The 27,737-nt window shown below is 52.4% G+C and overlaps 1 protein-coding gene and 1 long non-coding RNA gene across 5 annotated transcripts; one reads left to right on the forward strand and one right to left on the reverse strand.

The window, feature by feature from the left end:
• Positions 1-7,002: 7,002 nt before the first annotated feature.
• Positions 7,003-9,922, reverse strand: LOC138923211 (uncharacterized). Of its 2 annotated transcripts, none has more exons than XR_011436518.1 (3): positions 9,706-9,922; positions 7,420-7,519; positions 7,003-7,136 (listed from the first exon to the last, which is right to left on the reverse strand). It is a non-coding gene; the product is annotated as an uncharacterized lncRNA (long non-coding RNA). The 2 variants fall into 2 exon arrangements; XR_011436519.1 differs by lacking the exon at positions 9,706-9,922 and adding an exon at positions 7,765-7,841.
• On the forward strand, positions 7,136-27,613 carry HTR1D (5-hydroxytryptamine receptor 1D). Of its 3 annotated transcripts, none has more exons than XM_070260745.1 (2): positions 7,136-7,587; positions 22,323-27,613. In XM_070260745.1, the coding sequence occupies exon 2, from the start codon at positions 23,028-23,030 to the stop codon at positions 24,156-24,158; it is 1,131 nt and encodes a 376-aa protein (XP_070116846.1). In that variant the 5' UTR covers positions 7,136-7,587; positions 22,323-23,027; the 3' UTR covers positions 24,159-27,613. The 3 variants fall into 3 exon arrangements, with proteins under 3 accessions (XP_070116846.1, XP_023491294.2, XP_023491295.2); XM_023635526.2 differs by lacking the exon at positions 7,136-7,587 and adding an exon at positions 7,954-8,089; XM_023635527.2 differs by lacking the exon at positions 7,136-7,587 and adding an exon at positions 17,272-21,291.
• Positions 27,614-27,737: the final 124 nt, after the last annotated feature.

A 27,737-nucleotide genomic window follows, 5' to 3' on the forward strand; every position in this document is an offset into this window, starting at 1 on the left:
GGCTGGTGCCTTGTCACCTGCTGGCCTCATCTGTTGCTCTGGCCTCAGCCCCTGCTCTCATGGATTGAAATGTTCAGCGGAGTGTGGTCCCAATGCTCTGTTAGCCCAACATCGACAACGGGACTGACAAGATTGTGGAGGGCAGCTGCGTTAACTGAGGATGCTCTCTGCGTCTCTCCCTGAGTCTAGGATGGTCCAACGAGAACCTAGCAGCTTCTCAGAAATAGTCCTAATTTTTCTCCCCTCATCTTCCCCACGGCTGCTGCCTGGAGCCAGGCCCCCTGCTTCTTGCAGCAGCTTCCTGCCATCTTCATCCATCCTGCACCCTAGTTCTGGAGTTTTCTCCACATCACATACCAAGTGCGGAGTAAGCCTTTCAACTCAACGACTGTCTGTTCAAACACCTGATTTTTATTGAGAACTGACTGTGTACCTGCCACTATGCTAAACACAGGCATCGCTTCTCATGCTCCTCACAACACAGGTAGACACTTTATTATACGCATTTTACAGAAGAGAGAGGGTAACTCAGCTGAGGTCGCAGAGCTGGTAAGTGGAGGGTGTAAACACATGAAAATCCTCACCACAAGACTGCAGCTAGCAAAATAGCCCTGTTTTATATTATTTTATTTATTCAAGAAATACCTACTGTGCATCTGGCACGTGCAGGCATCGATCTAGGCCCTGGGGTGGATGGAGTAGACAGGAGTGCAGCAGAAGGATGGTAAATGGAATAAAAATATACCGTCAGGTAAGTGCTAAGCACAAACATCCTGAAACAGGGTCAGGAGAGAGAGGTACCTGAGAGCAGGGTGCTGGGGAGGGCCTCCTGGAGGAGGAGACAGCGGAGAGGAACTGAACGGAGTGAGGGAGCGAGGAAACGGGGCTCGGAGACATGGTGGGGCCTGGCCGAGGCCACCTGGCAAAAACTAACAGCTGACGAAACGGGACTCAGACCCAGGTCCATGTTCTTTCCTCTGTTCTCGCTGCCTCGGCTCTTCCTAAGACCGGCCGGAGCAGGGACGTGGAGTCAGAGGCTCCCTCCTGGCCATCTGGGGACAGAACATCAAAGCGCTTCTCAAACGGCTTTGTCACGGGTTAAACCAGGACACCAGGAACTCAGCTCCTCTGGGGGGACCAACCTCCATGCCGCAAGCACTTCAGCCCTTTGCGTGAAATGATCGGTTAGAGTGATCCACACACACATTTTTCTTCAACAGAACTGATCAGCGGATTTCGTTAAAATAACTAACCTGGCCCCAGCCCCAGTCTTCGTCTGCACTGCTGCAAAATGTGTCCTCCCCTTTGCAGACGACTCACTCTCCAGTGCAGCCCCGAGACATCTAGGAGAGCACAGGGAGGAAGCACAGGCCACAGACAGGCCCTCCTCTGAAACTGCTTCCCTCCATGAATGAAAGCCCCGGCAGCCTGGTGGTGGTGGAGGGGTGAGGGGTGTTCAAATTTAACATTTGATGAGTGCCTACCATCCCCCCTGCCTTTTTTTTTTTTTTTTTTGCTGAGGAAGATTTACCCTGAGCTTACATCTGTGCCAATCTTCCTCTATTTGTGGGTCACTGCCACAGCACGGCTGCTGATGAGCAGTGTAGGTCCACACCCGGGAACTGAAGCTGGCCGCCAAAGTGGAGCAGGCCGAATTTAACCACTAGACCATGGGGCCAGCCCCTAACATCCCCATTTTATAGCTGAGAAAACTGTGGCTCAGAGAAGTGCTGTACTTGCCCAAGTCCACACAGCTGGTGAGCAGCAGAGCCAGAATCCTCTCCCAGGCTGCCTCCCTCCCAGCCTGTGCTCTTTCTCTCAGACACATTATCTCCCTTCTATTTTCCAAGTCCTGTCTTGTTTATTTCCTCCCCTCAACTCTGCAAGAAAGATGCTATTGTCTTCATTTTATAGGTGGATCACGTAAATGGGTTGGTGGAGTTGTCCTCATTTTACAGATGAGGATACTGAGGCTCAGGGCGGTCAAGTATCAGAACTTGAACTCAGGGCCCCTGGCTTTCCGCGACACCCCAGCAGCCCCAGGGAAGATAGTCGGAGTGGTATGAGTGGGGACAATTAGGAACATCAAACTTTGCCTATTTTCTTGGATTGTTTAAACTTTAAATTTGTGCTGCAGAATCTAAGATTTCCCAAGTTCCTGTAGGGAGAGATTCTTGTCTTGGGGTCAGACCAAATGTCCCCTGGGAGCCGAACTTCCCTGCTACAGCTTAAACCCATCACAGGTCGCTCTGAGTGCAGAGAGGCCCCTCCCTCCCTTCCTGGCGGCCTCCAGCTTCAGCCCTGCTGTCCCCTCGGATTTCTAGTCCCCGGGGGAAGCAATCAAGCTCTTAATTAAATTCTCTTGTCAAAAGTCGGGCCCGAGGAAAACAAACAGAGAAACCTCTCCTGCGGGACCTGTCTCTTCCCGGCTCCGAGGTTGATGCCGCGATAGCATCGCTGGCCGCCCTCGGACATCCATCCCTCGCTGCTCCCGGGGAATTTCCTGTTGGCTCCTTCCGCGGCGCGGCCACACCCCGTCTGGCCCAGAGGAAATTGCGGAGGAGGCAGGGGGACGTTATCAGGAGCCTGGTGCGTGTTCCAGCGAGGACTAAGTCTCTGGATTCCAGTCAAGGAGGGAAGTTGGGGGCGGGGAGGCATCAAAGACTGGAAGGACGGGTGGCGGGAGGCACTGAGATATGGGCTCAGGACCATCTCGGCACTTGTCCCCAAGGACAACAGATACCTGACCATATGCACCACCCCCTCTATAAGTGACTCCCATTCTCCCCTGACCACACTCTAATGGACACAAAGAACCATGAGGGAGCTGGCAAGAGCACTGGACTGTGAGTGGAGAAGCCTGGGGTCTAGTCCAGAGCTGTGCCTAACTCCCCGTGTGACTGCTTAACCGTAATCGGAGCAAAACGTGTTGTGTGACTCCATGTGAGGTGTTATGCTAAATCCCACATATGGATGATCTGACTTAATTCTCAAACTTTCTCTCTTTTTTTCAAAGAAAGAGGCTCAGAGAGGTTAAGTGACCAACCCAAAGTCACACAGCTGGTAAGTGGTAGAGATGATATTCAAACCAAGCAGTCTGGCTCCAGAGCTGAAGCTCCCAACCAGACTCTCCAGTTAGCTCCTCCTTTTAGGTCTCAGTTTCTCCATCTGTAAATTAACAGGATTGGGATACTTGAACTCCAAAGATCCTTCCAGCTCTCACAGTCTGTGCTTCGTTCAACACTCAGGGGACCACCAGGCCCTGGGCTGGGAATACAAAGATAAGTAAGGCTTCACCTCTGACCTCATGTTATAAACTCCTTGAGACAGAAATCACATCTTTTTTTTTTTTTTTTGGAAGATTAGCGCTGAGCTAACATCTGCTGCCAATCCTCCTCTTTTTGCTGAGGAAGACTGGCCCTGAGTTAACATCTGTGCCCATCTTCCTCTACTTTATATGTGGGACGCCTACCACAGCATGGCTTGCCAAGCGGTGCCCAGGATCCGAACCAGCGAACCCTGAGCCACCAAAGAGGAATGTGCGCCCTTAACTGCTGCGCCACGGGGCTGGCCCTAGAAATCACATCTTAATTATCCTTGCTGGCCCTGCACCACTTATCACAGCCTTGTGCAAAGAGAAGGCGCTCAAAATATTTGTTGACTAGACGTGTGATTCACAGAGAGGAGCACAGGCCTGGGGCCAGATGGAACTGAGGTCCCACCCTGTCACTACCCTTGCAACAGAAAGTCACTTAACTTCTCTGTTGCTTCATCTAGTGGAAATACACAATGGTCCTTTCCTCCCAGGGGCCAGGCTGTGCCCCCCTTTGCTGGCCCCAGGTCCAAGTTGTGAACTAATTTCCACCGCTGGGGGCAGGCAGCAAACTTGTTCAGCCAGATCCTGAGCTGGGAGGAAGGAAGAAAACAGGGAGACGCTGGGCTTCCGGCTCCCTGAGAGCCCCTCACAGGGCTCTGACTCCCAGGCAGTCCCCGCCCCTCCCCTGCACAGATGTCCCCTCCGTCTAGACAGCTCTCCCCTGAAGAAACTGCAAACCACAGACTGTCTGTTGATAAAGCTTGCCCCAGACACTAGTCCCCTGACACATGATTCCTTCAACCCTGTTCAGAAAAGGGCAAGTCTGGCTCCCACCTCCCAAGTGAAGGGGGCCTCTATAGGAGCTGGAGGGGCTGGGGGCTGCTTCTTTCATTCCTTTGGCCAGCCAGCCAGCCAGCCAGCCATTCATCAATCTTGGATTAAATGCCTACAAGGTGCCAGACCCACGGCTGGGCATGGGGCATACCTGGGTGAATAACCCCTACCCTCTGAAACTCATAATGTTGGGGGAGATGGACACAAATAATTGAGAAAAGTGGGGCATCCCAACTACAATCACAGGGATGGGGGCACTCATGGAAGCTTACCGTGTGCCAGGCACGCACTATGTACTGTGGATGCGTGGTTTCAAGGTGGCCCTCATCCTAACCCCATGAAGCAGGTACTGTTATTGTGACCATTTTACACATGAGCAAACTGAGGCTCACAGAATTTAGATAACCTGTCCAGGGTTGCACAGCTACCGAGTGGTGAAATCTGGGTTCAAACCCAGTCTGATCACTGGGCCTACATTTTTTTGAGGAAGATTAGCCCTGAGCTAACTGCTGCCGATCCTCCTCTTTTTGCTGAGGAAGACTGGCCCTGAGCTAACATCCGTACCCATCTTCCTCTACTTTATACGTGGGATGCCTACCACAGCATGGCTTGCCAAACGGTGCCAGGTCCGCACCCGGGATCCGAACGGGTGAACCTCGGGCCAACGAAGTGGAACGTGCGCACTTAACCACTGTGCCACCGAGCCAGCCCCTATCTCTTTTTTAAAAAAATTATTTTATTGAGGTCATATTGGCTTATAACATCATGTAACTTAGGTGTACATTATTATATATCAGTTTCCGTATAGACTGCATCGTGTTCACCACCAATAGTTTAGTTTTTATCTATCACCATCATTTTTAACCCTTACTCTGCATCGGACCTCCAAGCAGGGAGCCATGACTTCCGCTCTGGAGGAAGGGAAGGGACCCACAGAGAAGGAGAGTGGGAGCTGGGCCTGAGGGATGAGTTGTGCCACACCAAGGAGGTATGAAAGATTCTGGAAAGGAGGGGGATTCTGACCAATGGAAACAGGGATCAGAGCTTTCCAGATGGAAGGAAAAGTGCGAGCCGGGTTTGAGAAGGCAGGATCTAGAGAATGGGAACAGACTGGGAAGCGCCTGGAATGACAGGACAAGGCAGTAGGGAGCTCCTCAGAAGGGAGAGGGGAGGGCCTGGCGACGTCCGGGCAGGGGGCCCCCGCGTTTTGGGGAGCCTGCTCAGTGAAGCAGAGGATGGTGTGGACGGGGCAGGAAGCTGACCAGGGAATTGCTCCAGGCTTTTTCATCGTGTCAGCTGCGATGGGGATGGTGATGGAACTGCAGATGATGCCCACGTGGGGCTCAGAGTCCAGGGGACCAGGGACAGCAACCGCCCTCTCCAGTCATGCCGCTGCCTCCCTCAAAGCCCTTCCCTGCCTCCCCCGTGGCTCTCGGGAGAAAGCCCGGGCTCCTTCACCTGTCATTCAAGGCTCTTCATGAGCTGGCCCCTTCCTGCTCCTCCAGCCTCATCTTGACCGCTTCCCCCGCTCTAGCAATATCTACAGACTTGTGGTTCCCCCAACCAAATTCTCCCTTTAGCCTCCGTGTTTTGCATATACTGTTCCTTCCGCCAGGAACCTCTCGCCTTCCAGTCCCGCCGTGCTGGAGTGCCTCCTACTCACCTTCAAGGTTCAGCAGGAGCTGCCCTCGCCCAGCCCCCAGCTGGGGCGTGCTCTCCTCTCAGCCCCTTGGTCCCCCTGCCCCCACCCAGTGCTGTACTTAACCGCGTGTGGGTTTTCTCTCCTGGATTGTGAGCTTCCTGAGAGCGGGGACTGCGCTCACACATCCGCCGGGCAGGGGGAGGGCTGGAGGCTGAGGTGAGCGCGCTCCAGCAGACCTAGCCTCTTCCTCGGACCAGCCCTCCAAGGGCATTTGCGTCTCCAGCTGCTTTTGTTGTTGAACGAGGTAAGCTTCACCAAAGCGTGCTGAGATGCTGCCCCAGGACTGCGCTCTCTCCTCCCCCTCTGTTCCTCACCCTGGTCAGGGCAGCTGCTGGGCTGTGGGGTCTTTTCAGGGAGGACACACACCCGGGGTGTGTCTATATTCACTCTGCCGGGTGAATTCCCCAACAGCAGGATCTCAGGCTGGGCCCCTGGCGGCAGCTGCAGATGCTTTGGCCGTGTGGACCGGACCCCTTCCTCCTCTACGACTGTTCAACTTGGGGTATCAGCGGCAGCACCCAGTTTGGGAGATGCCTCCATTTGGCATTGCTCAATTTCCCGATTTCCTATTTCAGACAAGAGCCCAGGGCCTGAGCAGAGGGGAGAAGGCCGAGGTGTGGCTGCGGATAACTCCCCATCTATTTGCCTGGGATTCTCACCAAGACAGAAAGAACTTTTGCATTATTAATGACCATTGATCACAGCCTTCCAAAAAAAGAGAGATTGAGAGAGATGAAGGCTCCAGACCAATCATCAGATGGAGAGCAGGGAGGGGGAGGCGTGGAGAAAGGAGGGGCGCCAGGTGGGTAGGGAATCTGTGGTGCAGAGGACACAGAAGGACACTAACAAGAAACCAAGGAGGAGCTGCTGAGTTTGGGGAGCCAGATGTGAACCAGCTGCGTGGGCTGTAAATAAACCAGCGGCAGTGGGTGCTTCTGGCCTCTCCCTACACCCGGCTAAGGAGACTTCACAGAACTGCTGCCAGGGGACAGAGGGTCACTTCAGAATGACAAAGGCTCAACTCATCAGGAAGACAGAACAGTCCTAAGGGTGGATGCACTTAATAAGAAGGCTTCGAAATACGCGAAGAACAAGACAAATGCCCCTGAGGTGTAGACGGCCAGCTCCACCCCAGCTGCGGGAAACGTGGACACGAGACTCGCCCGGGGCTGTGGCTCTTCAGGGGACGCTCCTCGGTCCTCCTCTTTGTGCTCCAGTCTTCTCTCAACCCTGGTTCTCTGGAACCGGGCAGATTCATCTCAGCACCCCCAACACCTGCTGGAACTGGGGGGTTGAGGCCTGCGCTTAGAATCTGCTGTGTGAATGAGGGAGAGTCCTCTGCCTCTCTGATCTCAACTCCTTCTATTGACTCCGCCCCAGAACCCACTGGTCACTGCCCCCCAGGGTCTTAGCCTGGCTGTCCCAAGCTTGGAATGCCTGCCGTGTCCCCGCATTTCTGAGGGCCCACTCCTTGCTCCCTGTCTCTGCTCAGATGGCACTTTCCCAGGGAAGCCTCCACCTCACTCTCTCTCTGCCTTCCTGCCTTGTCGTCCTTCACCCCACTTACCTCTGTACACATTTCCTGTGTTCCACTGACGGCATGCCCGGGAGCTCCACTGGGTCCACATCTGTTTGCTCACTGCCAGATCCCAGGGCCTACAACAAGCCTGACACACAGAAGATCTGCAAACGTTTGTTAAATGAAGAAAAAAAACCCAACTAGGGATGAGCACAGGTAGGGATGGCCGGGGGAGGCTAGGCTGAAAGCAAGGGTCTCTAGGGCTGGGCCCCCTCTCACCGCCCCCTCTCACCACCCCTGCTCCAGACCCAGCCCACCCGCTCTCCAACAGGTGGGGACGAGGGAGCCCTGGGCTGGGACCTTTGCCACCTCCTTTCCTGGGCGCCCACCCACCCCTGGGGCTGGGGCTCGGAGCTGCCCACAGGCCGGGACTGGAAGGGGCCGAGCCTCCCTCTGGGCGGGCGGGGCCCGAGCGGGGAGGGAGCCTGGCGGGGAGGAGCCGCGGGAGGGGCCGCGGAGGCGCGGCGCGCGCGGGAAGGGGCCGCGGTGACCGAGCCGCAGGGCGCAGGGAGGGGCCGCGGGAGGGGCGGGAGCGCCCGGGGCGGGCGGTGCGCGGAGCCCGGCGCGGGCGGCGGAGAGGCGGCGGCCGCGGCGCGAGGAAGCCGGAGCCGGAGCGGGGAGGGCGCGCCAGGGGCAGCACCTGCGTGCGGCGCAGCGGGTAAGCGCTCGGAGCCCAGTGCCGCCCGGCAGGGCAAGGGCGCACGGGGCAGGGCAGGGGCGTTCCTCCTCTCGACGCCCTGCACGGGGGGTGCGCGCGGGGCGGGGGGCCTGGAGCACCGGCCCAGCCCGAGGGGAGCCCAGTCCGGAGCCCCCGGATGGAGGGTGGGCGAGGCGGCGCCCGGAGGCGTCTGCGGGGTCCCGGGCGCGCGTGCCGGGTGCCCCGCGCCAGGGCGAGAGCTGGAGGCGCGGGAGGTGCGCCCCCGGGCAGGGGGCTGCGACGCCCCCATGTGGCCCCAGGTGGCTGCGGGAAGCCGGGCGTGCCCCCTGCAGGCCAGGTCCGCGCGCCGTCCGCGGGGGGCCGCCCCCCTCTAAAGGGAGTTGAAGCAGCGTTCAGTGCGGAGCCTCGGCTTCCAGACCCGGAGCCCTGACTTGCTCTGTGATCTTGGGCAGGTCACTGCCGCTCTTCGAACCTCAGTTTGCACCTCTATCGAATGGAGGGCATACTTCCCCCACCCCGCGGATCCATGGGAATAAGTGAGATGCCTTATGGATGCCTTTTTATAAACTGTAAGATTCTGTGCAAATCCTAGCTAATCACATAACATCCGAACTGGAAGGGCACTAAGAAATCTGCTTTATTGCAGATGGGGAGAGTGGTGGGGAATAAACCTTGCCCAAGGTCACCTTGCTTGTAAGAGAATATGACTGAGGTCCCTTGCCTCTCTACCTCTGGGGAAGTTCAAGGATCAGGAGCAGGGGCTCTCAGGTGGACTGACTCTGTTAGCAAAGAGGACTTGGCTATTTCCTGGCTGTGTGACCTTGGGAAAGCGAATTTAACCTCTCTGAGCCTTGGTTTCCTCCCAGGTGAAATGGGGATAAGAATGCTGGCCTCACAGGCTCTCTGTGCAAGTCAAATGGGGCCATAGCCCAGCACAGGACCTGCCCTGCACAACAGCTTGGTCTTTAGTGGCCATCATCGCTCTGGTTAGGAGGAGCCACCTCTCCATCTCCTTCCTGGAATCGGCCTCCAGTGTTTTCTAACCCAGCACACGTTGTGGGTCTGTGCTCTCCTCTGGACGGCACAGCCACCAGGCCAGGTCTCAGCCTTCCTCTCAAGGACATCGAGGGACCCTTTACCAACAATAGCCAGCAAGGCCACTTGGACAGCTGGGCCTTCTCCAGCCTTTGGTCCTGTCCAGCTGATGGGGGAAGTGGGTGGTTTGCTGTGGAGGCATCTGGGAAGCCAGGACCTAGTGGATGGCATAAGAGGGAGGGGGCTGGCCAGCTGGACGGGCCTGACATGGCCTGGGGCCTCCTCTCCCCATGGTGCCTCGGATGGGCCAGAAATACAGAGGGGCTTCCTCAGAGTTAGTTACCCGATGGATAAATAATGAGGGTGGGGACACCGGTCATCCCGTCCCTCCTAGGCCACACATGGATGACTACTTTTTGGTGAGAGTGATGTGAATATGAGCAGAAATACAGACTCTCAGAGCTGGGAGTTCCCAGGACCTGAGAGGTCCCTCACTGCACAGATGGCTCCCGCCTGAGGGGCAGGGGCCTGCCAGGGTCACCAGTGTCCTCAGGAAGCTGAATTCACTGTTCAGCTCTTACCTTGCTCTCTCAGCAGCAGTTGACATTGCTGACCACTCCTTCCCTCTGGAAACTCCTCTCCTGGCCCCTGTGGCTTAACCGCGTCATGTTTTCCCTCCTTCGTCGTCTCTTGTTTTCGCAGTCCTCCTTTCTGCAGCCGGGAGCTGCTCTGCTCTCCCGAGCGCTCCTCTCCTCGTAGTAGACGCTCTTCCCGGGTGATCCCGTCCACCCCACTGGCTTTAGTTACCACCTCTGTGCACGTGACTCATAAATGTGTCTCCAGCCCGGATGGCTCCTCAGGCTGGAGACCCATCTGCTAATTATCAGGCACTGTTCCAGGCCCTGGGGATTCTAGACAGAAGGCGTGTGTTGGGGTGGGGGGACAAGCAGTAAACAAACAAGCAGAAAATATCAGAGAGTTAAGTGCTCGAATGGGCACAGAGCAGGAGGTTCTGGTGGAGGATGAGAGCTGCTGTGTGTTGGCTGGTCAAAGCCTTGCGGAAGAGGTGAAATTTAGGGGGGGCAGCTGGTAAGAGATGGGGTCAGAGAGGTGGCTGGGGGGCGGGGCCAGGTAACGTAGGGCCTGGTCGGCCATGGTGGGGAGTTTGGATTTCATTCTGATAGGGGAGCCATTGCAGAGCTTCAAACAGGGGATAAGGAAGGCTGTTATTTCTCCAGGGCTCGTTCGAACCTTACTAGACGAGTTGTTCTATATTGACTGGAGCCCACCGGGCTCTGGAGTGGGGAGGGAATAGGAAGTTCTTCAAGGAGCTTCCAGTATTAAGAGACATAGACAAACCTCGAGTCAGGAGACGGTTTAAAGGAGGAGGTTTTGCATCTGGTTGACCAGGGAAGGCTTCCTGGAGGTAGTGGCTTTTGAGAAGGGCCTCAGAGAACAGAGAGCAGATTATGCTAGATACATATAAAGGGAAAGATTGCTCTTCCAGGCAGAGGGCAGTCTGTTGGTCTGAACCAAGACACGAATGCCCCAAATGTGGGTGGAGATGTCAGGGGAGAGGAGACAGAACCTGTAGGGGAGTGAGAGGTCAGGCTAGGGAGGGAGTCTGCGGTGTTCAGAGCAAGGCCCTGGACCTGGCCGCTTACTTGCTGTGTGACCTTGAGCCCGTTGCATTACCCTTCTGAGCCTCAGCTTCCTCATTCATAAAAGAGGAGTAAGTGGTTAAATGCTGGGGAGGAGAGGGAGGGAGGGGGGATTGTAAGGGTTGAGGATGGGTGAAGAAGAACAGGATAAGGCCTCCCCAAGAGGAAACGGGAGGGGCTGGTGCGGATGAGGAGGAGGGTGGCTCCGTTGAGTTTGGGGCCCCTGTGGGACATCCAGGAGGGATGACCAAAGGACATTTGGGGCCAGAGGTACAGAGAGGGACGTCAAAGGTAAAACTGTCAGTGTTCTTTCATTCATTTTTTTTTTCTTTTCTTTTTTTTCTCCCCAAAGCCCCCTGGTACATAGTTGTATATATATACATATATATTTTTTTTAGTTGTGGGTCCTTCTAGTTGTGGCATGTGGGATGCTGCCTCAGCATGGCCTGATGAGCGGTGCCATGTCCACACCCAGGATCGAACCGGCGAAACCCTGGACCGCTGAAGTAGAGTGCGTGAACTTAACCACTCGGCCACGGGGCTGGCCCCTCATTCGTTCTCTGAGTGACTCGTTACTGAACCGCTGGAAGTATCAAGCCGAAACGTACGTGTGAACAAGACCAGGTCCCTGTGCCATCTCGCCGGGAGAGCGAGCCCAGGCACCGGGCTGCAGGGGGATGAGAGAGGCACCATGTGGAGCAAAAACGGGAGGCACGGCCGGCCTGGAGCAGAGGCTGGCCCCACTTGGGTGGAAGGGGTGGAGACCATTGAATTCGGTCCCGAGGGTGAAGTTGGAGTTGGAGGGGTGGATGACGGGGACGGGTACCCCACACAGAGGGCGCTGGGCTCCATGGCGTACGTGTCTCCCCGCCCTTCAGGAACTCAAGTCCGACAGGGAGACAGGCCATCGGCAAGTGAGCCCCGTCGAGGGAGTCCAGTGTGACGGGTAATAAGACCAATGGGGCGGGGAGGAGAGAGTGATCAGTTCCATCCCTAGGGTCCAGAGAAACCTCCAGAAAGGGTGGAGGAGATGAGAGGAAGGGCGTTCCAGGTAGAGGGAATAGCCTGTGCAAAGGCTCAGAGGAGTGAGTGAACCACAGTGTTTTTGCCGGAGGAGGTCTCAGCCTAGCTGACCGGGGCACCTTTTGCTGAGCACAGGTGAGTGGGAGGATGAGAGGAAGGGGCTGGGCTGAGCCACCTCTGGACAGGTAAGCAATAGGACATGGATGCGTGGAGGCAGGGTTCTCCAAGCTTCAGTCCCGTGGACTAGGTGCCCTTTCACACGCTGATTCTATCCATCATCCAGGGCTCAGCCTCAAAGCCACTTCAGAGGGGGATCGCAGGGTGCCGCAGGGTACTTGTCCCTCCCACTTTCCCCTGGCTCCCTGCGTTCTCCGCTGTCATCCTTGCTCACGTCTGTAGTCCCAGGTTCCAGGGCCAGGGCCCCTATAAGTCTTCCTCAGAGCAGGGTCTGCATCTGTGTTGCTCATGCCAGCACGTGGTAGGCTTTAAGTCAATAGCTATTGCATGCTTGAGGAAACAGGCTCAGAGAGGTTGGGAAACTTGCCCAAGGTCACAGAGCTAGTAAGTAGCAGAGCTGGGAAGTAAATTCAGTCTACCTGACTCCAAAGCTGGTGCCGGTAATCACGGCTGTGTTGTGCCTCCCGACGGGGAGAACAGATGGTGAATAGCAGGTTTGGATGTTGTAAACACTAACAAATTCAGTGTTTAATTTCTAGGAAATGAATTCCTATTGTTAGTACCTTGTTTACCCAGTCTGCAGAAGACAGCCCCTCCTCTGTCCTGAAGATGGTTTCACTCCGTCAGCTCAAGTGCCCTCTGGGGACCCAGATGCGCAGCATCTGGAGGGGAGGAGTGGCTTGAGCTCCAGGGCCGGGGGTGCAGCCCTCCAGCTTCTTGCAGAGTGGTCTGCCCCGCCAGTCTGCTCCCAGGATTACTCCCCTAGTGTGGAAACTCAGAGGGGAGCTGGGGAGAGGATTTGAAAATGCCGAAGGCATACGGTGTGAAATGGGCGTGGAACCTCTGGATACTTCTGTCCTCAGTCTCAAATTCCTGCTGCAAGTGGGAGGCAGTGGAAGGAGCACTGATGGCAGTCTGAAGATTTGGTCTCTGCCTGTAACTCACTGTGTGACCTCGGGCAAGTGTCTTAGCCTCTCTGAGCCCCTCTCCCTGTCAGGACCATGAGGGAGTTGGACTAGATGATTCCTAAGAGTCCTTCCCTCTCTGACACTCTGAGATCCTTCTTAACTCCAAGGACTGACATTACTATTATCACTTGCACAGCACAGTGTGGTCCGTGGAGCAGCAGCATCACCTGGGAGCTGGTTGGAAATGCAGAATCTCGGGTCCTGCTCCAGCCCCAAGGCTCAGAACCTGCATTTTTCGTGAGAGCCCTAGGTCGTGCGTGTGCACGTTCAGGTGTGGGACGCACGGCGGCAGCCACGCTCCCCGCTTCTCTCTGTTCTCTGCTGAGAAGGCGGCTGAGGATGGCGAGCTGAGTGCAGCAGCAGGGAGAGCCCGTGTGGGAGCGTGATGGAGCCTGGCAGAGAACAGGTACCCAGTAAAGACGTTCTGAATGTGTGCAGGCCAGTGTGGAGTGAAGAAGGCGGTGGACCTGCCTTCGCTCGGCACCTGTTATGCGAGGTGGAGCGTGGAGTCGAGCAAGCCCCGGTTCCAATCCTAGATCTACAGTGTCCTAGCTCCGGGACCTTAGGCAGGCCATTTCTCTGAGCCTCAGTTCCCTCTCCTGGGATGTGGGAATAATAATAATAGGACAGACTTCAGAGGGTTGTGGTCAGACTTAAATGATTGGATTTGGGGGAAGTGCTGAAAGCAGCGCCTGGGAAATAGTACGCTCTTAATACTGTTGGCCGTTACTTTACTGCTGCTAATATTCCAGCCCCTGCCCACGCAGCGCCCAGCGCTGTTCCCAGCCCCTCCGGTGGACGGCCTTGAGTTCCCTGAGGACAGAGTCCCAAGAGGACCCCTAGGGGGCGCCATCTCCCCTGTCGAGAACCGCTGGTTCTGAAGCCGCTTATCCAGTAGAAATATAGCGCCAACCACAAATGCAATTTTAGGTTTAGAACATTGAGAGGTAGCCATGTGAAAAAAGGAAAAAAAATGAAGTTAATTTCAATTAGATATTTTATTTACCCAGTATATCCAAAACATCACGTAACCAATTTAAAAAATTATTAGTGAGATATCTTACATTCTTTTTTTTGAGCTAAGTCTTGGAAGCCCAGTGTTTGACACTCCCAGCACATCTCAGTGGCTAAGTTTCAAGCGCTCGGTGGTCACAGGTGGCCAGTAGTGGCTGTTGGAGTTTCTCAGCGCCGGCTGTCAATCCCAGCTGCGCCACGTGGTACCTGTGCGGAGAGGGGCTAGGCCTGTTACCTCTCTGCACCTCAGTTTCTCCATCTGTAAAATGGTGATACTGTCTCTGCCCCAAGGGGCAGTATTAGGGGCCGGTGGTGAGAGGTGACAACCCCTTCGCCCACTTTCCCACAAGCACAGAAGGATCCAGTGACTCGGTCACCACAAAGGCAGGAGGCTTCGGATGGCGCGTTTAGTTGCTCAAGGTGGTCCCTTCCTGCTGAAGGCGGGTCGTGAGCCGGTGCAAGGCTACCAGCAGGAAGGGCTTGCGTCCTCGCACTTCCCTGTTGCGGAGGCCTTGATGACAGGCTTTGCCTGTCTTTGATTTTTTAAGATAACCAGATTGTCATGATGAAGCTAACCAGCGATCATCCCGGCGAGCGGTTTTCAATCCTGGCTGCACCTTACAAACACTTGGGGAGCTTTGAAAAATTGCCATGCCTGGGCTCTACGCCTCAGGGGGTGAGGCCTGGACGTTGGTATTTTTTTTAACAATATTTGGATTTTTTTAAGGCTCCCCCAGGTGAGTCTGATGCACAGCAGGAGAATCTCTGGTCTGGTCCCACCCTCTCATTTGCAAGATGGAGAAACTGAGGCCCAGAGGAGGAACTGACTTATCTGAGGTCACAGAGAGTTGGTGGCAGCACCAAGCTGAAGCCCAGGGCTCCCTTCCCAGTCCAGTGCTCCATTCTCAGGGCCCTTCCTCACCACTTCACCCAGCCCTTCATAGGCATTTATTGATCTCTTGCTCTGGGCCAGGTGTCAGGGCCGTGGGGTTAAATAAGACGTGGTCCCTGCACTAAGGGCCAGCAATGGAGACAGGCCAGTGTGGTGAGAGCTGGGGTGGTGGGCGTCCAGGAGAGGGGGCCCTAACCACGCCGGGCTGGGGAGGTTGGGGAAGGCTTCCTGGGAGATGCCAGAGTTTCTCCTGCAGGGCCACTTGGACTCAGGCAGCCAGAGGGCTGAGGAGAGGATCCTTTCCAGGCAGAGGACGCAGCAGGGACAAAGGTTCAGAGCGGGAAGCAGCACGGGCACAGATTTGGCAGCAGGGGGCTGGCAGAACAACAAGCAGATCGGTGTGGCTAGAATGTGAGGGTCACGGCCAGCCAGGTCAGGAGATGACACCGGCAGTGTGAGTAAAGGCCAGTTTGTGAAGGGTCTCTTAAAGCAAGCTGTGGAGCTGGGACTGAATCCCAGGTGCAGTGGGAGCCACCAAGGATATTAGGGGAGTGACATGCTCAGACTTTTACTTAAAAGGAAGATTCTGGGTGTGATTGATGAGCGAATAGAGAAGGGGCAGGAGTGGAGGCAGGGAGACCATTTATGCCAGAGAAGATGGTGGCCTGAAAAGGATGGTGGCGGCAGGGGTAGAGAAGGGAGAAAAGAGCTGTGGCAGAGTTAGGTTTAGCCAATAGAATTGACAGAATCTAGTAATTCGGGGAATGAGAGGACTGTATCAGTCAGCTGTTGCTGTGTAACAAGCCACCCCCAGACTCAGTGGGTTAAAACAGCAACATTTGTTACTGCAACTTGTGCATCTGGAGACTGGCTGATTCAATCTGAAATTGGCCGGGCGTTTCTGCAGACCCTCGCTGGGCTCACACCTGCGCCTGCCAGTCCACCGAGGATCTCTGTTCTAGGTTGGGTTTGGCTGGGGCAGCTCTGCCCCCTGCGTCTTCGTCTCGCCCCTCAGGCCCAGTGGGCTAGCCCACATGTGTTCTTCTGACAGAGAAGGCGGAGCGCAGGCAGAAACATGCACAGCCTCTCGAGGTCTAAATTTGGAACTGGCTCCCTGTCACTTGTGCCTCATTCTCTTGGCTATGGCTAGTCCATACTGAACCCCGAATTGAGGGACAAGGAAATATACTCCTTTGGATAGAGGAGGGTGGGGGCAGTTGGGGTGGTAGGAGCGCTGAGCTGAGCTGGGGGGGACGCTGAACTTGGTTATGTGATCTTGGGCGAGGCACCCACCTCTCTGGGCATCAGCCATCTCGGCTGATTAGACTGGATTACGTCACTTAAAAAGTTCCTTCCAGGGGCCGGCCCAGTGGTGCAGCGGTTAGGTGCACACGTTCCATGTAGGCGATCTGGGGTTCGCCGGTTCGGATCCTGGGTGTGGACATGGCAGTGCTCATCAAGCCATGCTGTGGTAGGCATCCCACATAGAAAGAGGAGGAAGATGGGCATGGATGTCAGCTCAGGGCCAGTCTTCCTCAGCAAAAAGAGGAGGATTGGCAGATGTTAGCTCAGGGCTGCTTTTCCGCCAAAAATAAAAAGTTCCTTCTAAATCTTGTTTGCCACAGAAAGACTGTTAATTATAACTCGCTATAATTTATGGAGCATTTCCTGTATGGCCAGTGCTTGCTGCTCAGCTCTCTCAAACGTAACAGCCATATGACATTGGTACTGTATCGTCCCCATTTTCCACATGAAGAAACTGAGCTCCAAGAGGTTCAATGACGAGCCCCAGGTCTCCCTTTGACCAGCAGAACTGGGACCTAAGATTCCTAGGCACTTAACCCTATTTTTGGGGGTAAACTTTTTACAAAAACAAAAGTGCCCCACACACAAGGATATAGCCTGATGAATTTTCACAAAGTGAGCACACCCAGCTCAAGAAACAGCACGTGACCGGCACCCGGAAGTCCCTCGTTCTCCTTCCCAGTCATTGCATCCTCCCCTCCAGGGCAGCACACCAGCAGGACTGCCGGCAGTGGGGGTCACTTTTGCCTGTTCTTGAACTTTATGAAGTTTGAATGACACGTGGCATCATAATGTTGAGTTTCCTCTGCTCTGAGTTGTGTCTGGGGGAGTCGTCCGTGTGGTCATGTGTAGCTGGGAGCTGGGGTTCATTCTCACTGTTGTACAATATTCTACTGTATGAATGTGCCACAATTTCTTTATCCATTCTACTCTTCTTTAAAGATTTTATTTTTCCTTTTTCTCCCAAAGCCCCCCAGTACATAGTTGTATATTTTTAGTTGTGGGTCCTTCTAGTTGTGGCATGTGGGACGCCGCCTCAGCGTGGCTTGACAAGCGGTGCCATGTCCACGCCCAGGATTCGAACTGGCGAAACCCTGGGCCGCCGAAGTGGAGTGTGTGCACTTAACCACTCGGCCACGGAGCTGGCCCCTATCCATTCTACTCTTGATGTTTGTGTAGTTTCCGGTTTGGGGTTGTTAAGTAGTGCCGTTATGAACAATTTATCCACACGTCTTTTGGCGGACATGGGTACATGTTTCTGTTGGGCGTATCACTGGGAGTGGAAGTTCTGGGTCAGAGGTTTGGCTACTTTTTATTTTCTACATTTTCCAGATTCTATAATTAGAGAAACTGAGGTGAAAGATTGACTTGCTCAAGAAACTGATTAGAGGGGCTGGCCCAGTGGCATGGTGGTTGAGTTCACGTGCTCCGCTTTGGCGGCCTGGGGTTCGTGGGTTCGGATCCTGGGTGCAGACCTACACATCGTTTAACAGGTCATGCTGTGGTGGTGTCCCACATACAAAATAGAGGAAGATTGGCACAGATGTTAGCTCAGGGACAATCTTCCTCAAGCAAAAAGAGGAAGACTGGCAATAGATGTTAGCTCAGGGCTAGTCCTCACAAAAAAAGAAACTGATTAGATTTCAAAACTTGCACTTAGAGTTAGATGGATGGATGGATAGATAGATACATACACACACCTCCATGTTAGAACTTTTCAGTCTCCCCCACATATTTTATTTTGCCCTCATGAAAACCCTGGGAGATAGACTTGATACCCTGGTTTTACAGAGGAGAAACCCGAGGCTGTGGGAGGTGCCATGCAGTAGAGAGGACGAGATGAAGTAACAGCTGGGGAGGCACTTTGTAAAATGTAACGCACTCTTCAGATCTGTGGAGAATGATTTCCCATCCAGGGCTCACTCAAGCGTACCACACAGCTTCTAGAGAAAGAACAGACACGAATTCCTCTGTGGGGGATTTATTCTCCTGCCGCAAATCTTTATCACAGAGCCTTGGGTTTTTTTCCTCTAAAAGGATGAGCCTGGCTTCTGAGGATGCATTAAACCCATACATCTTCTTTGTTTCTGGCAAGGTTTTATGACTCACTTAGTCAGAATAAAGATCCTTCAGAAAGGGGAGGTGACTGATCTTCCTGCAAACGGAATGTGCCCTGGGTGGGAAGTTTTAGTAAAGAATGATTAAAAGAACACCTGCTGGGTGGCAGCCCCTGTGCCGGCCTGTCATCCCTCCATCACCTAATCCACATAGCCGTTCAGGAGAAAGGTGCTCTTGCCCCACTTTACAGAGCAGGAAGGAAAGCCCAGGAGGAGAAATGGCCTTACGTCCCACGGTAACAATTGTTTGGTGGGAAGGAACTGAAAATCCTCTGTTTTTTACTGTATCTCCGGGCCTGCTCTGTCCATTTGAATCGGCTCAACTAGGAAAAGTATGAGTTGGTACAAATGAGGTTTCCTGGGGATGGAGGTCGCTTGTGGACATCTAAGGACAGGAAGGCAGGTGGTTCCCCTCGCTCTCTGCTTTCTCTGTCTGCTCCATTCTCCTGCCTCTCTCTGCGGACCTGTTTTCTTTGTTTCCTTATGGCTTTTCTGCTCCCCCCAAACTCACCCTGGCTTTGGTCATGACTGTGACCCAACTCCAGCCTCAAGATCCTTAGCTTTCAGGTTGCTCCCCCTCCATCGTCCATCTGCCTAGCTGCTCACAGTCTCCATTCTAAATTCCCAAGAGAGAATCTGATTGGCTCATTTGGGGTCACATGTCCACCCCGGTCCAATCAGCTGTGGTGAGAGGTGGTCCATGGCACAAGTTGGGATGGGTACCCAGATTTGTCTGCCTGCTTTTTCCCCTCCGCCCCTCTGTGGAGATGCTGGAACTGGGGGTGCATGGTCTGGCTGGAGTCCATGTGATCTGGACTCCAGGGGAGACGCTACTGCTGTGGTGGCTCCCAGGAGTGTGGTGGGCAGGGGAGAAGCTCCTGGATGGCTATTAGTTCTGACAGTGGCAGACATCACTCACCAAAATGGACAGTGACACCTCGTTTCTGGTGTGAAAAGAGAGCTTGTTGCCTGGAGACCTGAATTTGGTGGGACACATCATAGAGAAAGCAGAGAAGTCATCAGTTACTGTGTCGGGCATTTGGATCCATGATCTTACTAGTTCTCCTCAAACTCCTGTGAGATATGGATTATCGTCTTCATCACTGAGTCTGTGCAGGCTGGGAGAGCGTAAGTGACTTGCTCAATGGCCATAGCGAGAAAGTGGAGCAGCGGGAGTTGGGACCTGAGCCTGCCTGACTTAAAATGGATGCTTTTAGCCACTGCCCTCCATCTTTGTCACCATCCTTACATCTGTTCAGGACTCTTCAATTTACAGCACATCACATACGTGATCTTATTGGAACTACTAAACACCCCTTTGGGGCAGCACAGCTATGCTTATGTTCCTGTTTTACCAAGAAAGAAACTGGGGGTCACAGAGAAGTTGTGCTTGCCCGTGGTTACCCCGCTGGTCAGTGGCAGAGCCGGGACCACAACCCACATCCTCAGGATTAAAACATAACAATAGGTACTAATGTATCAAAATGTATCAATGTTATTGCTGGTAGAGTGGTTCTTTTTTTTTTTATAATGTACGAAATTGATTGTTTAGGAAAAATTACAAATATATCACTCTCTACAAAAGAATATATATATATGTATATATATATAACATACGTATGGTTTGAAGAAGAACAATAAATATCCTTATACCCACCACCTCCTTAAAGAATAGAACATCACTGATATCTTTAAAACCCCTCCACCATTCCATTCCCGCATCCTTTCCCCTCAGGGGTAAGGTAACCACTATCCTGAATTTTATATTTAACGTTTCCTTGCTTTTCCTTATGGCTTTGCCGCTGTATTTATGTCCCTAAACAGTTTGTTTCTTCCCACACGTTTCTGGCTTCGGCACTAAGTGTTGGGTTTGTGAGAACCACCCACTTGGATGCACGCGGCCTTGGTTTACTCGGTCTTGCTTCCCTGTGGCACTGCATTGTCACCATAGGCCACGTCCTACCGTTCTCGTGCTGACAAGCGTGAGGGTGGTTTCCAGCTGTTTGCTGTTGCAGTCACTGCTGCAGTGGCCGTCCTTGTTCCTGTCTGCTGGTGAATACATAGGAGAGTTTCTGTGCCGTGTATCCCTGGAAGGGAAATTACTGGGTCGTGAGGTAGTCATTACATCTTTAGCTTTATGAGATAATACCAAATTGTTTGCTAACGAGGTTCCTCCAGTGTGTACTCTACTAGCGGTGGGTGACAATTCCTGTTGCTCCACACCCTCACCCGATCATGTGACATGATGAGATTTAGAATTTTTTACCCTCTGCTGGGTGAAAATGATATCTCATTATTATTTTGATTTGAAGTGTGATGGGAGAGAGGTAGTTGCTTATGGGGCTGCGGTCTGTATCTCCAAAGGCAGCTGGATTGTGGGAAGTTCCCCCAACTTTGTCCAGGATGGGTAAGGACAGGGAGACGGGCCTCGGAATCATGTAGCTTCCTGCAAAGCTCCAGCCCAGCGTTTCTGACCGAGGCAATCCACCGTGTCCTTCCTCCCAAGATATCACCCACCAGCCTCTCAGGCCATTCCGAGCCCACGCCTTTCACTGAATGAGGTCATCGGAATGCCTGGAACCCAGGAGTGACCGCATGGGTTTATGGAGCGAGCACACAGCCTTCCGTGAGAAATGATGGCACCTCGCTCACCCAGACTGTCTGGAAGGAAGAAAATTCCAAACAGTCCAACCCGACTTCACATTTTCCATGTGAACCAAAGTGGGAGGAAAACTTCAGCCAGAGGCTTTTGGGGTGCAGCCTGGGGCGAGGGCGGGGCAGGGTGGATCATTGTTCTCGCCTCTCACCGCCTCTCACCGCCTCTCACCTTGACATCCCAAACCGGTTCACTCCTGGGAGCGCTTGTGCCTCGAGCCTTTTCTTCCTGGACTGGAGCAGTGTGGAGAAGGGAGATTTCGAGAGAAAACTGGCCCTGGACCCAGTTCTTTCGCTTCTCGCTGGGTGACCTTGGGCAGGTGACATCACCTGTCTGAGCATCGCTGGCTCGTTTGTAAGTTGGGGCCATTCTTCCCACTTCACAGGCTGGGTGACTCAGCCCCAGGGCTAAATAACTCAGTGCCTGGAATGTAGCAAGAACTTTATGGAAGATGTTGGGAAAATATCCTTCAAACGTTGGGAAAGTTTTGGAGCAGGTGGTTTAAGGTTGGTGTTCTTAAAGTGAGGCTGTTTCCCCTCTTCTGGCAGGTATTTTTGAAAGATGAAGCACCCACAATTTTGGGGAATGGGAGGGAGAAAAGAAAATGGGTCCTCAGGGGCTGGCCCCATGGCTGAGTGGTTAAGTTTGCATGCTCGGCTTCAGCAGCCCAGGGTTTCGCTGGTTCGGATCCTGGGCACGGACATAGCACTGCTCATCAGGCCATGCTGAGGTGGCATCCCACATGCCACAACTAGAAGGACCCACAACTTAAAATATGTACAACTTTGTACTGGGGAGCTTTGGGGAGAAAAAGGAAAAATAAAATCTTAAAAAAAGTGCTCAGGGCTTTTATTTTTGCAGTTAATTTCTTTGTGTAACAAAACAATGGAGGTTTTTCTTTTTCTTTCTTTTTTTATTTTATTTCGAGAGTCGTGCATGCTCACTTTAGGAAATTGGGAAAATTCATATGAATGGAAGAAAGGTCACCTCCCCATTCCCAATTCCTAGAGAAATTCTTTGTAACATTTGGTTATCTTTCGTGGTGACCTTTTTTTTTTTTTCTGTGCACAGAGTTATTTTGTTTCGTTTCCATTCTTGCTGAATGCATAGATGATTTCTGATGCACAATTTACAGAGCTGATTTCGTGTACTTGTGAAAGCCTGGGATGCTCCCAACAGCTCTGAAACTTTGCCCGCTCTGGGAACTGTGGGGTGGGGCACTCTGCCTTCCTCTGCATCCTCCTGACACTTGTGAGACACTTGCCAGTTTCACTACACCTCTGCCAGCCACAGGCAACATCCGTTCAATCTTACAGTTAATTTCAAGTGTCCAGACTGTCATTCTAGAACCTAACTCTTGACTTTTCTTCTTCTTTAAACCCTAGGGCTTCCGAACACGTGCCCTTCTCGGTGAACCCACAGTGCTCTGTTTGTTTGCCTTCTCTCAGCTCACGCATTCTTCGAGGCTTGGTAACCGGAATGTTTTGTCTGTTCAGGCTCCAAACAGTCAGTGGGATAGGAACCAAAGTGAAGTACCTCTTGCTGTGTCAAGATGAACCTGGGAAACTGGCAGCCGTTGCCTGGACTGCTTCTCTGAATCCTCTGGTACATCTTTTTGTCTCTAGTTTTAAAAGTTCCCCAGAGGTCACCCGAAACCCGGAATCTTGTCAGAATAGGATGGCGGTCATTCTACAGTTCTCATTAAACACATTCATCTCTCAAACTTTGGAGGGAGCCAAAAGGCCAAAAGCAAGAATTCCAGAGCATTGCCTACACTGGTCTGTTACCCTGATAAATGTCTAACAAATTCGGTATGTGTCTACGGGGCTTGACCATTTGCTGGGCAGAGTTCCAGAACAGTGAGACATCTTGGAATTCATCTGGTTTAGGAAAGACTTTTAACTACCAGCTGGGAGTCACCTCAAGTGTTCTGTAAATAGTCAAGTCTTGAGGCCTTTGCTCTGTGGTCTGTTCTGATGGATGGCTCCCCACCGAGTGAAACAGAAGGATGACCTTGTTCTGTGAGCAGGACGATAGTGAAAGAAGGAGCTGTGTGTGTGGAAGTCTGTGGGAAGAGGGAGCCATCTAGAATGTCCCCACCAAACCAGTCAGTGGAAGGCCTTCTCCAGGAAGGCTCCAACAGATCCCTGAATGCGACGGAAACCCCAGAGGCTTGGGATCCAGGGACCCTCCAGGCCCTCAAGATTTCTCTTGCTGTGGGCCTTTCCACCATCACATTGGCCACAGTCCTTTCCAACGCCTTTGTGCTTACCACCATCTTTCTCACCAGGAAGCTCCATACCCCAGCCAACTATCTCATTGGCTCCCTGGCCACGACTGACCTCTTAGTTTCCATCTTGGTCATGCCCATCAGCATTGCATATACCACCACCGGTACCTGGAGCTTTGGCCAAATCCTATGTGACATCTGGCTGTCTTCTGACGTCACGTGCTGCACAGCCTCCATCCTGCACCTCTGTGTCATTGCTCTGGACAGGTATTGGGCCATCACTGATGCGCTGGAGTACAGTAAACGCCGGACAGCAGGCCATGCGGCCACCATGATTGCCATTGTCTGGGCCATCTCCATCTGCATCTCCATCCCACCACTCTTCTGGCGGCAGGCCAAAGCTCACGAAGAGATGTCAGACTGCCTGGTGAACACCTCTCAGATCTCCTACACCATCTACTCCACCTGTGGGGCCTTCTACATCCCGTCCGTGTTGCTCATCATCCTCTATAGCCGGATCTACGTGGCGGCCCGGAACCGTATCCTGAATCCGCCATCGCTGTACGGGAAGTGCTTCACCACAGCCCATCTCATTGCAGGTTCTGCCGGGTCCTCGCTCTGCTCTCTCAACCCCAACTTTCATGAGGGGCAGTCTCATTCGGGCTCCCCTCTCTTTTTCAACCACGTGAAAATCAAGCTTGCTGATAGCGTCCTGGAACGCAAGAGGATTTCCGCTGCTCGAGAAAGGAAAGCCACTAAGACCCTGGGGATCATACTGGGGGCCTTTATCATCTGCTGGCTGCCCTTCTTTGTTGCATCTCTGGTCCTCCCCCTCTGCCGGGACTCCTGCTGGATCCACCCAGCCCTCTTTGACTTTTTCACCTGGCTAGGCTATTTAAACTCCCTCATCAATCCAATAATCTATACTGTGTTTAACGAAGAGTTTCGGCAAGCATTTCAGAAAATTGTCCATTTCCGGAAAGCCTGCTAGTCTTACTTGGTGGTGATTCTTGTTATCTTTTGTATCTTGTAACCCGAGTGGGGGTGTCTTTTTATTTTTCCTGAGATTTGGGTTAATCCTGATATCTTGAGTTTTGGTTCCATCTAGAGAATTGTTCAGCATTCTTTTTTCCTGTTGTCTTCTTGACTTCTGAGCCACCAAAAGCTGGGCAGCTGTGGGAAAGGGGACAAGACTGAAAATTCCACTTAGCATAATTTTTCATAGTTCATCCGTGTTGGAAGTAACATGACCCACAGGATTCCCCGTTGATGCAATTCAGGCGGAAAGCTGTCTGACTCTGTAGAAAGATCCCAGGCTCAAAGGGAGGGCTTTCTGGTCTACCTAAGCTTTGTATGGAGCTCAAAGAGGGTAGGTGAGATTAATGACCTGAGTTGAAAAAGAATTTGGAGTCAGGATGGAGGGGTCTCCATTCCATGTGGCACCTTGATGGGAAAATAGCACCCAGGGATTTCTTCCACTGAGTCCTGCTTAGGTTGACTCTCTCCCAGTTATTCATGGGTAGAGATTCATTATTCAAGGTGCAGCGTTATGGAGTGATGGAGAAAGATTCAGAAGCTTGGGCAGGAAAGCAGGATGGTTGGAACCAGATCGACCATCCTGTACCCTTCCTCGTTCCCCAGTATCTCTGCACCATCTTAACGTTCTGACGTTAAACCCCACCGTCACCCGCATCAAGGTAGCTTGACAGGCTTCGGACCCACCAAGCTTTGAATGGAACACCATTGTGAATTTTTTTCTGAATTATTTTTTTACATCCTATTCTCATCAGAGATCTTAAGATGTTAAGTCTTGTCAAATAAAAAGCATAAGACATCATGATAAGTGCAGTCTTCGGGTAATTTTTCCCCCTCTCCTTGGATGTAGAAACCTTCCAGTTCAGTTGTCTCCAGCATTTATTGAGCACTTACCACAAGCCAGGCCCGGTGCCAGCCACTGCTGTCTGTTATCTGCCTGGAGCCTCATCACAGTGAGAGTCAGTGTAATTGGATGATTAAAGCTGAGGACCTGATGCCTTAGTTCGAATCCAAGTGCTACCAATTTCCAGCTGGGTGAGCGTGGACAAGTTTCTTAATCCTTTGCCTCACTTTCCTCACCTGTGAAATGGGGATAATAGGTATGTCATTGTATAAAAACAACAGCCACTATTTATTGAGTGCCTATAATGCTCCTTACATACAGTTTCTCATTTGCTCTTCGTCCTCAGTTTATAGATGCAGTAAAGAAACTTGCCTGTGGTTAGGGAAGCTTTCAGAAAGAGGCCACACTTCAGCCGACTCCCAAAAGAGGAGCCCTTGTGGGCTGAGAGGCCAAGGAAGAGGAGGTGTGATGAGGCCTCTTGGAGGAGATGGGGCACAGCAAAGGAAGGTAGGGGAGGTCACGCCAGTCGGAGGGAAGAGCAGGAACAGAGCCTGGGAGGCCTGTGATGCTCGGCGGAGTCTCTGGGCATGGGGAGAAGAATGAGAGCCAGGAATATGGGCTATCAGGAAGGGCGGGGTACCCAGAGAAGTCTTGTGCTGACCTTAAAGCTTCTGCTGGACATCTCGCAGTATGGTCCCTGGCCATCTGCATTCGAGTCTGCTAGGGAGCTTGTTGACGCTGGATTCCTGGTCCCCGACTCAGATCCACGGATCAGAATCTCTGGCAGTGAGGTCCAGGAGACTGTGTTTTATCTAAGCCTTTCTCCCACTTCTTGCACTAGGAGATTTCTATGTCTCTAAAGTTTGGGGACCACTGAGTGTCTTGCTCACACTGTGAGGCTCCTCCCCGAGCCTGGAGACGCCTCCCAGCACGTTCACTGCTCCCCTCTCCCCTGCTATGCCCTTTCCTACCTTCCTTTGAGGCTGTGCTCTCCCCCGTTTCCTCCATCTTCCTTTGGGCCATCGTCCTGATTTGGGAAAGATCAAGAATTCAGAGACTGGACAGGGAATTACAGTGTTGCTCAGTGGTTAAGGGCACAGGCTTTGAAGTCAGAAACACCCAGAATTGAATCCCAGTTCTACCATTTATTAGCTGTGTGACCTGGGACAAGTCACCCAACCTCTCTGTGCTCCAGTTTCTTCAACCATTAAATGAGGTTGTCAGTATCTAAGCCATAGAGCCTTGTGAGGATTAAATGAAGTAGTGATTGTAAAATGCTTGGCACAGAGCCTGGCCCATAAGTGCTGAGTACAATGCCATCCGTGAACACTACGTGAGAGCTTTGAGCCGATTACAAAAGAAGCTCAAATGCCGCCTCCTCAGAGGCCCTCCCTGACTAGAACAAAGGTTGGGAAACTTTTTTTTTTAAGACTGGCACCTGAGCTAACGTCTGTTGCCAATCTTCTTCTTTTTTTCTTCTTCTCCCCAAAGCCCCCCCAGCACATAGTTATATATTCTAGTTGTGGGTCCTGCTAGTTGTGGCATGTGGCATGCCGCCTCAGCATGGCCTGATGAGCGGTGCCATGTCCATGCCCAGGATCCGAACCCACGAAACCTTGGGCTACCCCAGCGCAGCACACGAACTTAACCACTCAGCCACGGGACCGGCCCTTGGTAAACCTTTTGAAAACAACTTTATTGAGATATAATTCATACTCCATACAATTCACTCATTTAAAGTATACACTGCCTTTTAGGATGTTCACAGAATTGTATAACCATCACCACAATCAATTCTCATCACCCCAAAAAGAAGACCTGCTCCCTGTAGCCATCAAGCCCAGCCTCTGTAGTCCTAGGCAGCCCCTAATCTCCTTTCCGTCGCTATAGATCGTCTGTTCTGGATGTTCACACAAATGGACTCATACGGTACGTGGTCCTTTGAGGCTGGCTTCTTTCATTGAGCATAAAGTTTTCACAGTTCGTATTGTAACATGTATCACTATTCCATTTCTTTTAAATTGCCAGATAATATTTCACTGTATGACTAGACTATGTTTTATTTATCCATCATCCCTTGATGGACATTTGGGTTGTTTCCACTTTTTGGCTATTGTCAATAATGCTGCTATGAACATTCTTGTACAAGTTTTTGGGTGGACAAATGCTCTATTTCTCTTGGGTAATACCTAGGAGCGGAATTGCTGGGTCATGGGGTAACTCTGTATTTACCCTTTTGAGGATCTCCCAAACTGTTTCCCAGAGTGGCTGCACCCTTTCACATTTCCCTTAGCAGTGCGCGAGGCTTCCAGTTTGTCCGCATCCTCCCTGGTACTTGTTATTATCTGTCTTTTCGATTACAGCCATTCTAGTGGGTGCAAAACGGTATCTGGTTGTCATGGCAAGCTTTTTTTTTTTAAGGGCTAGATAGGAAATATTTTCAGCCTTGCCAGTCATATCATCTCTGTTGTAATTATTCAACTCTGCCGTTGTAGCGTGAAAGCAGCCTTAGATGATATGTAAGTAAACGAGCTTGGCTGTATTCCAATAAAATTTTATTTACAAAATAGGTGGCAGCTGTAGTCTGTAGTTTGCAGACCCCTGATCTGGAAGAGCATCGGCCTTTGCTCTATGCCCTTCTCCGGCTTTATTTTTTTTTACACTTATTACTGATGCCAATATATATGTATT

The sequence above is a fragment of the Equus caballus genome, chromosome 2, assembly GCF_041296265.1.
Source record: "Equus caballus isolate H_3958 breed thoroughbred chromosome 2, TB-T2T, whole genome shotgun sequence".
Taxonomy (NCBI): Eukaryota; Metazoa; Chordata; class Mammalia; order Perissodactyla; family Equidae; genus Equus; species Equus caballus.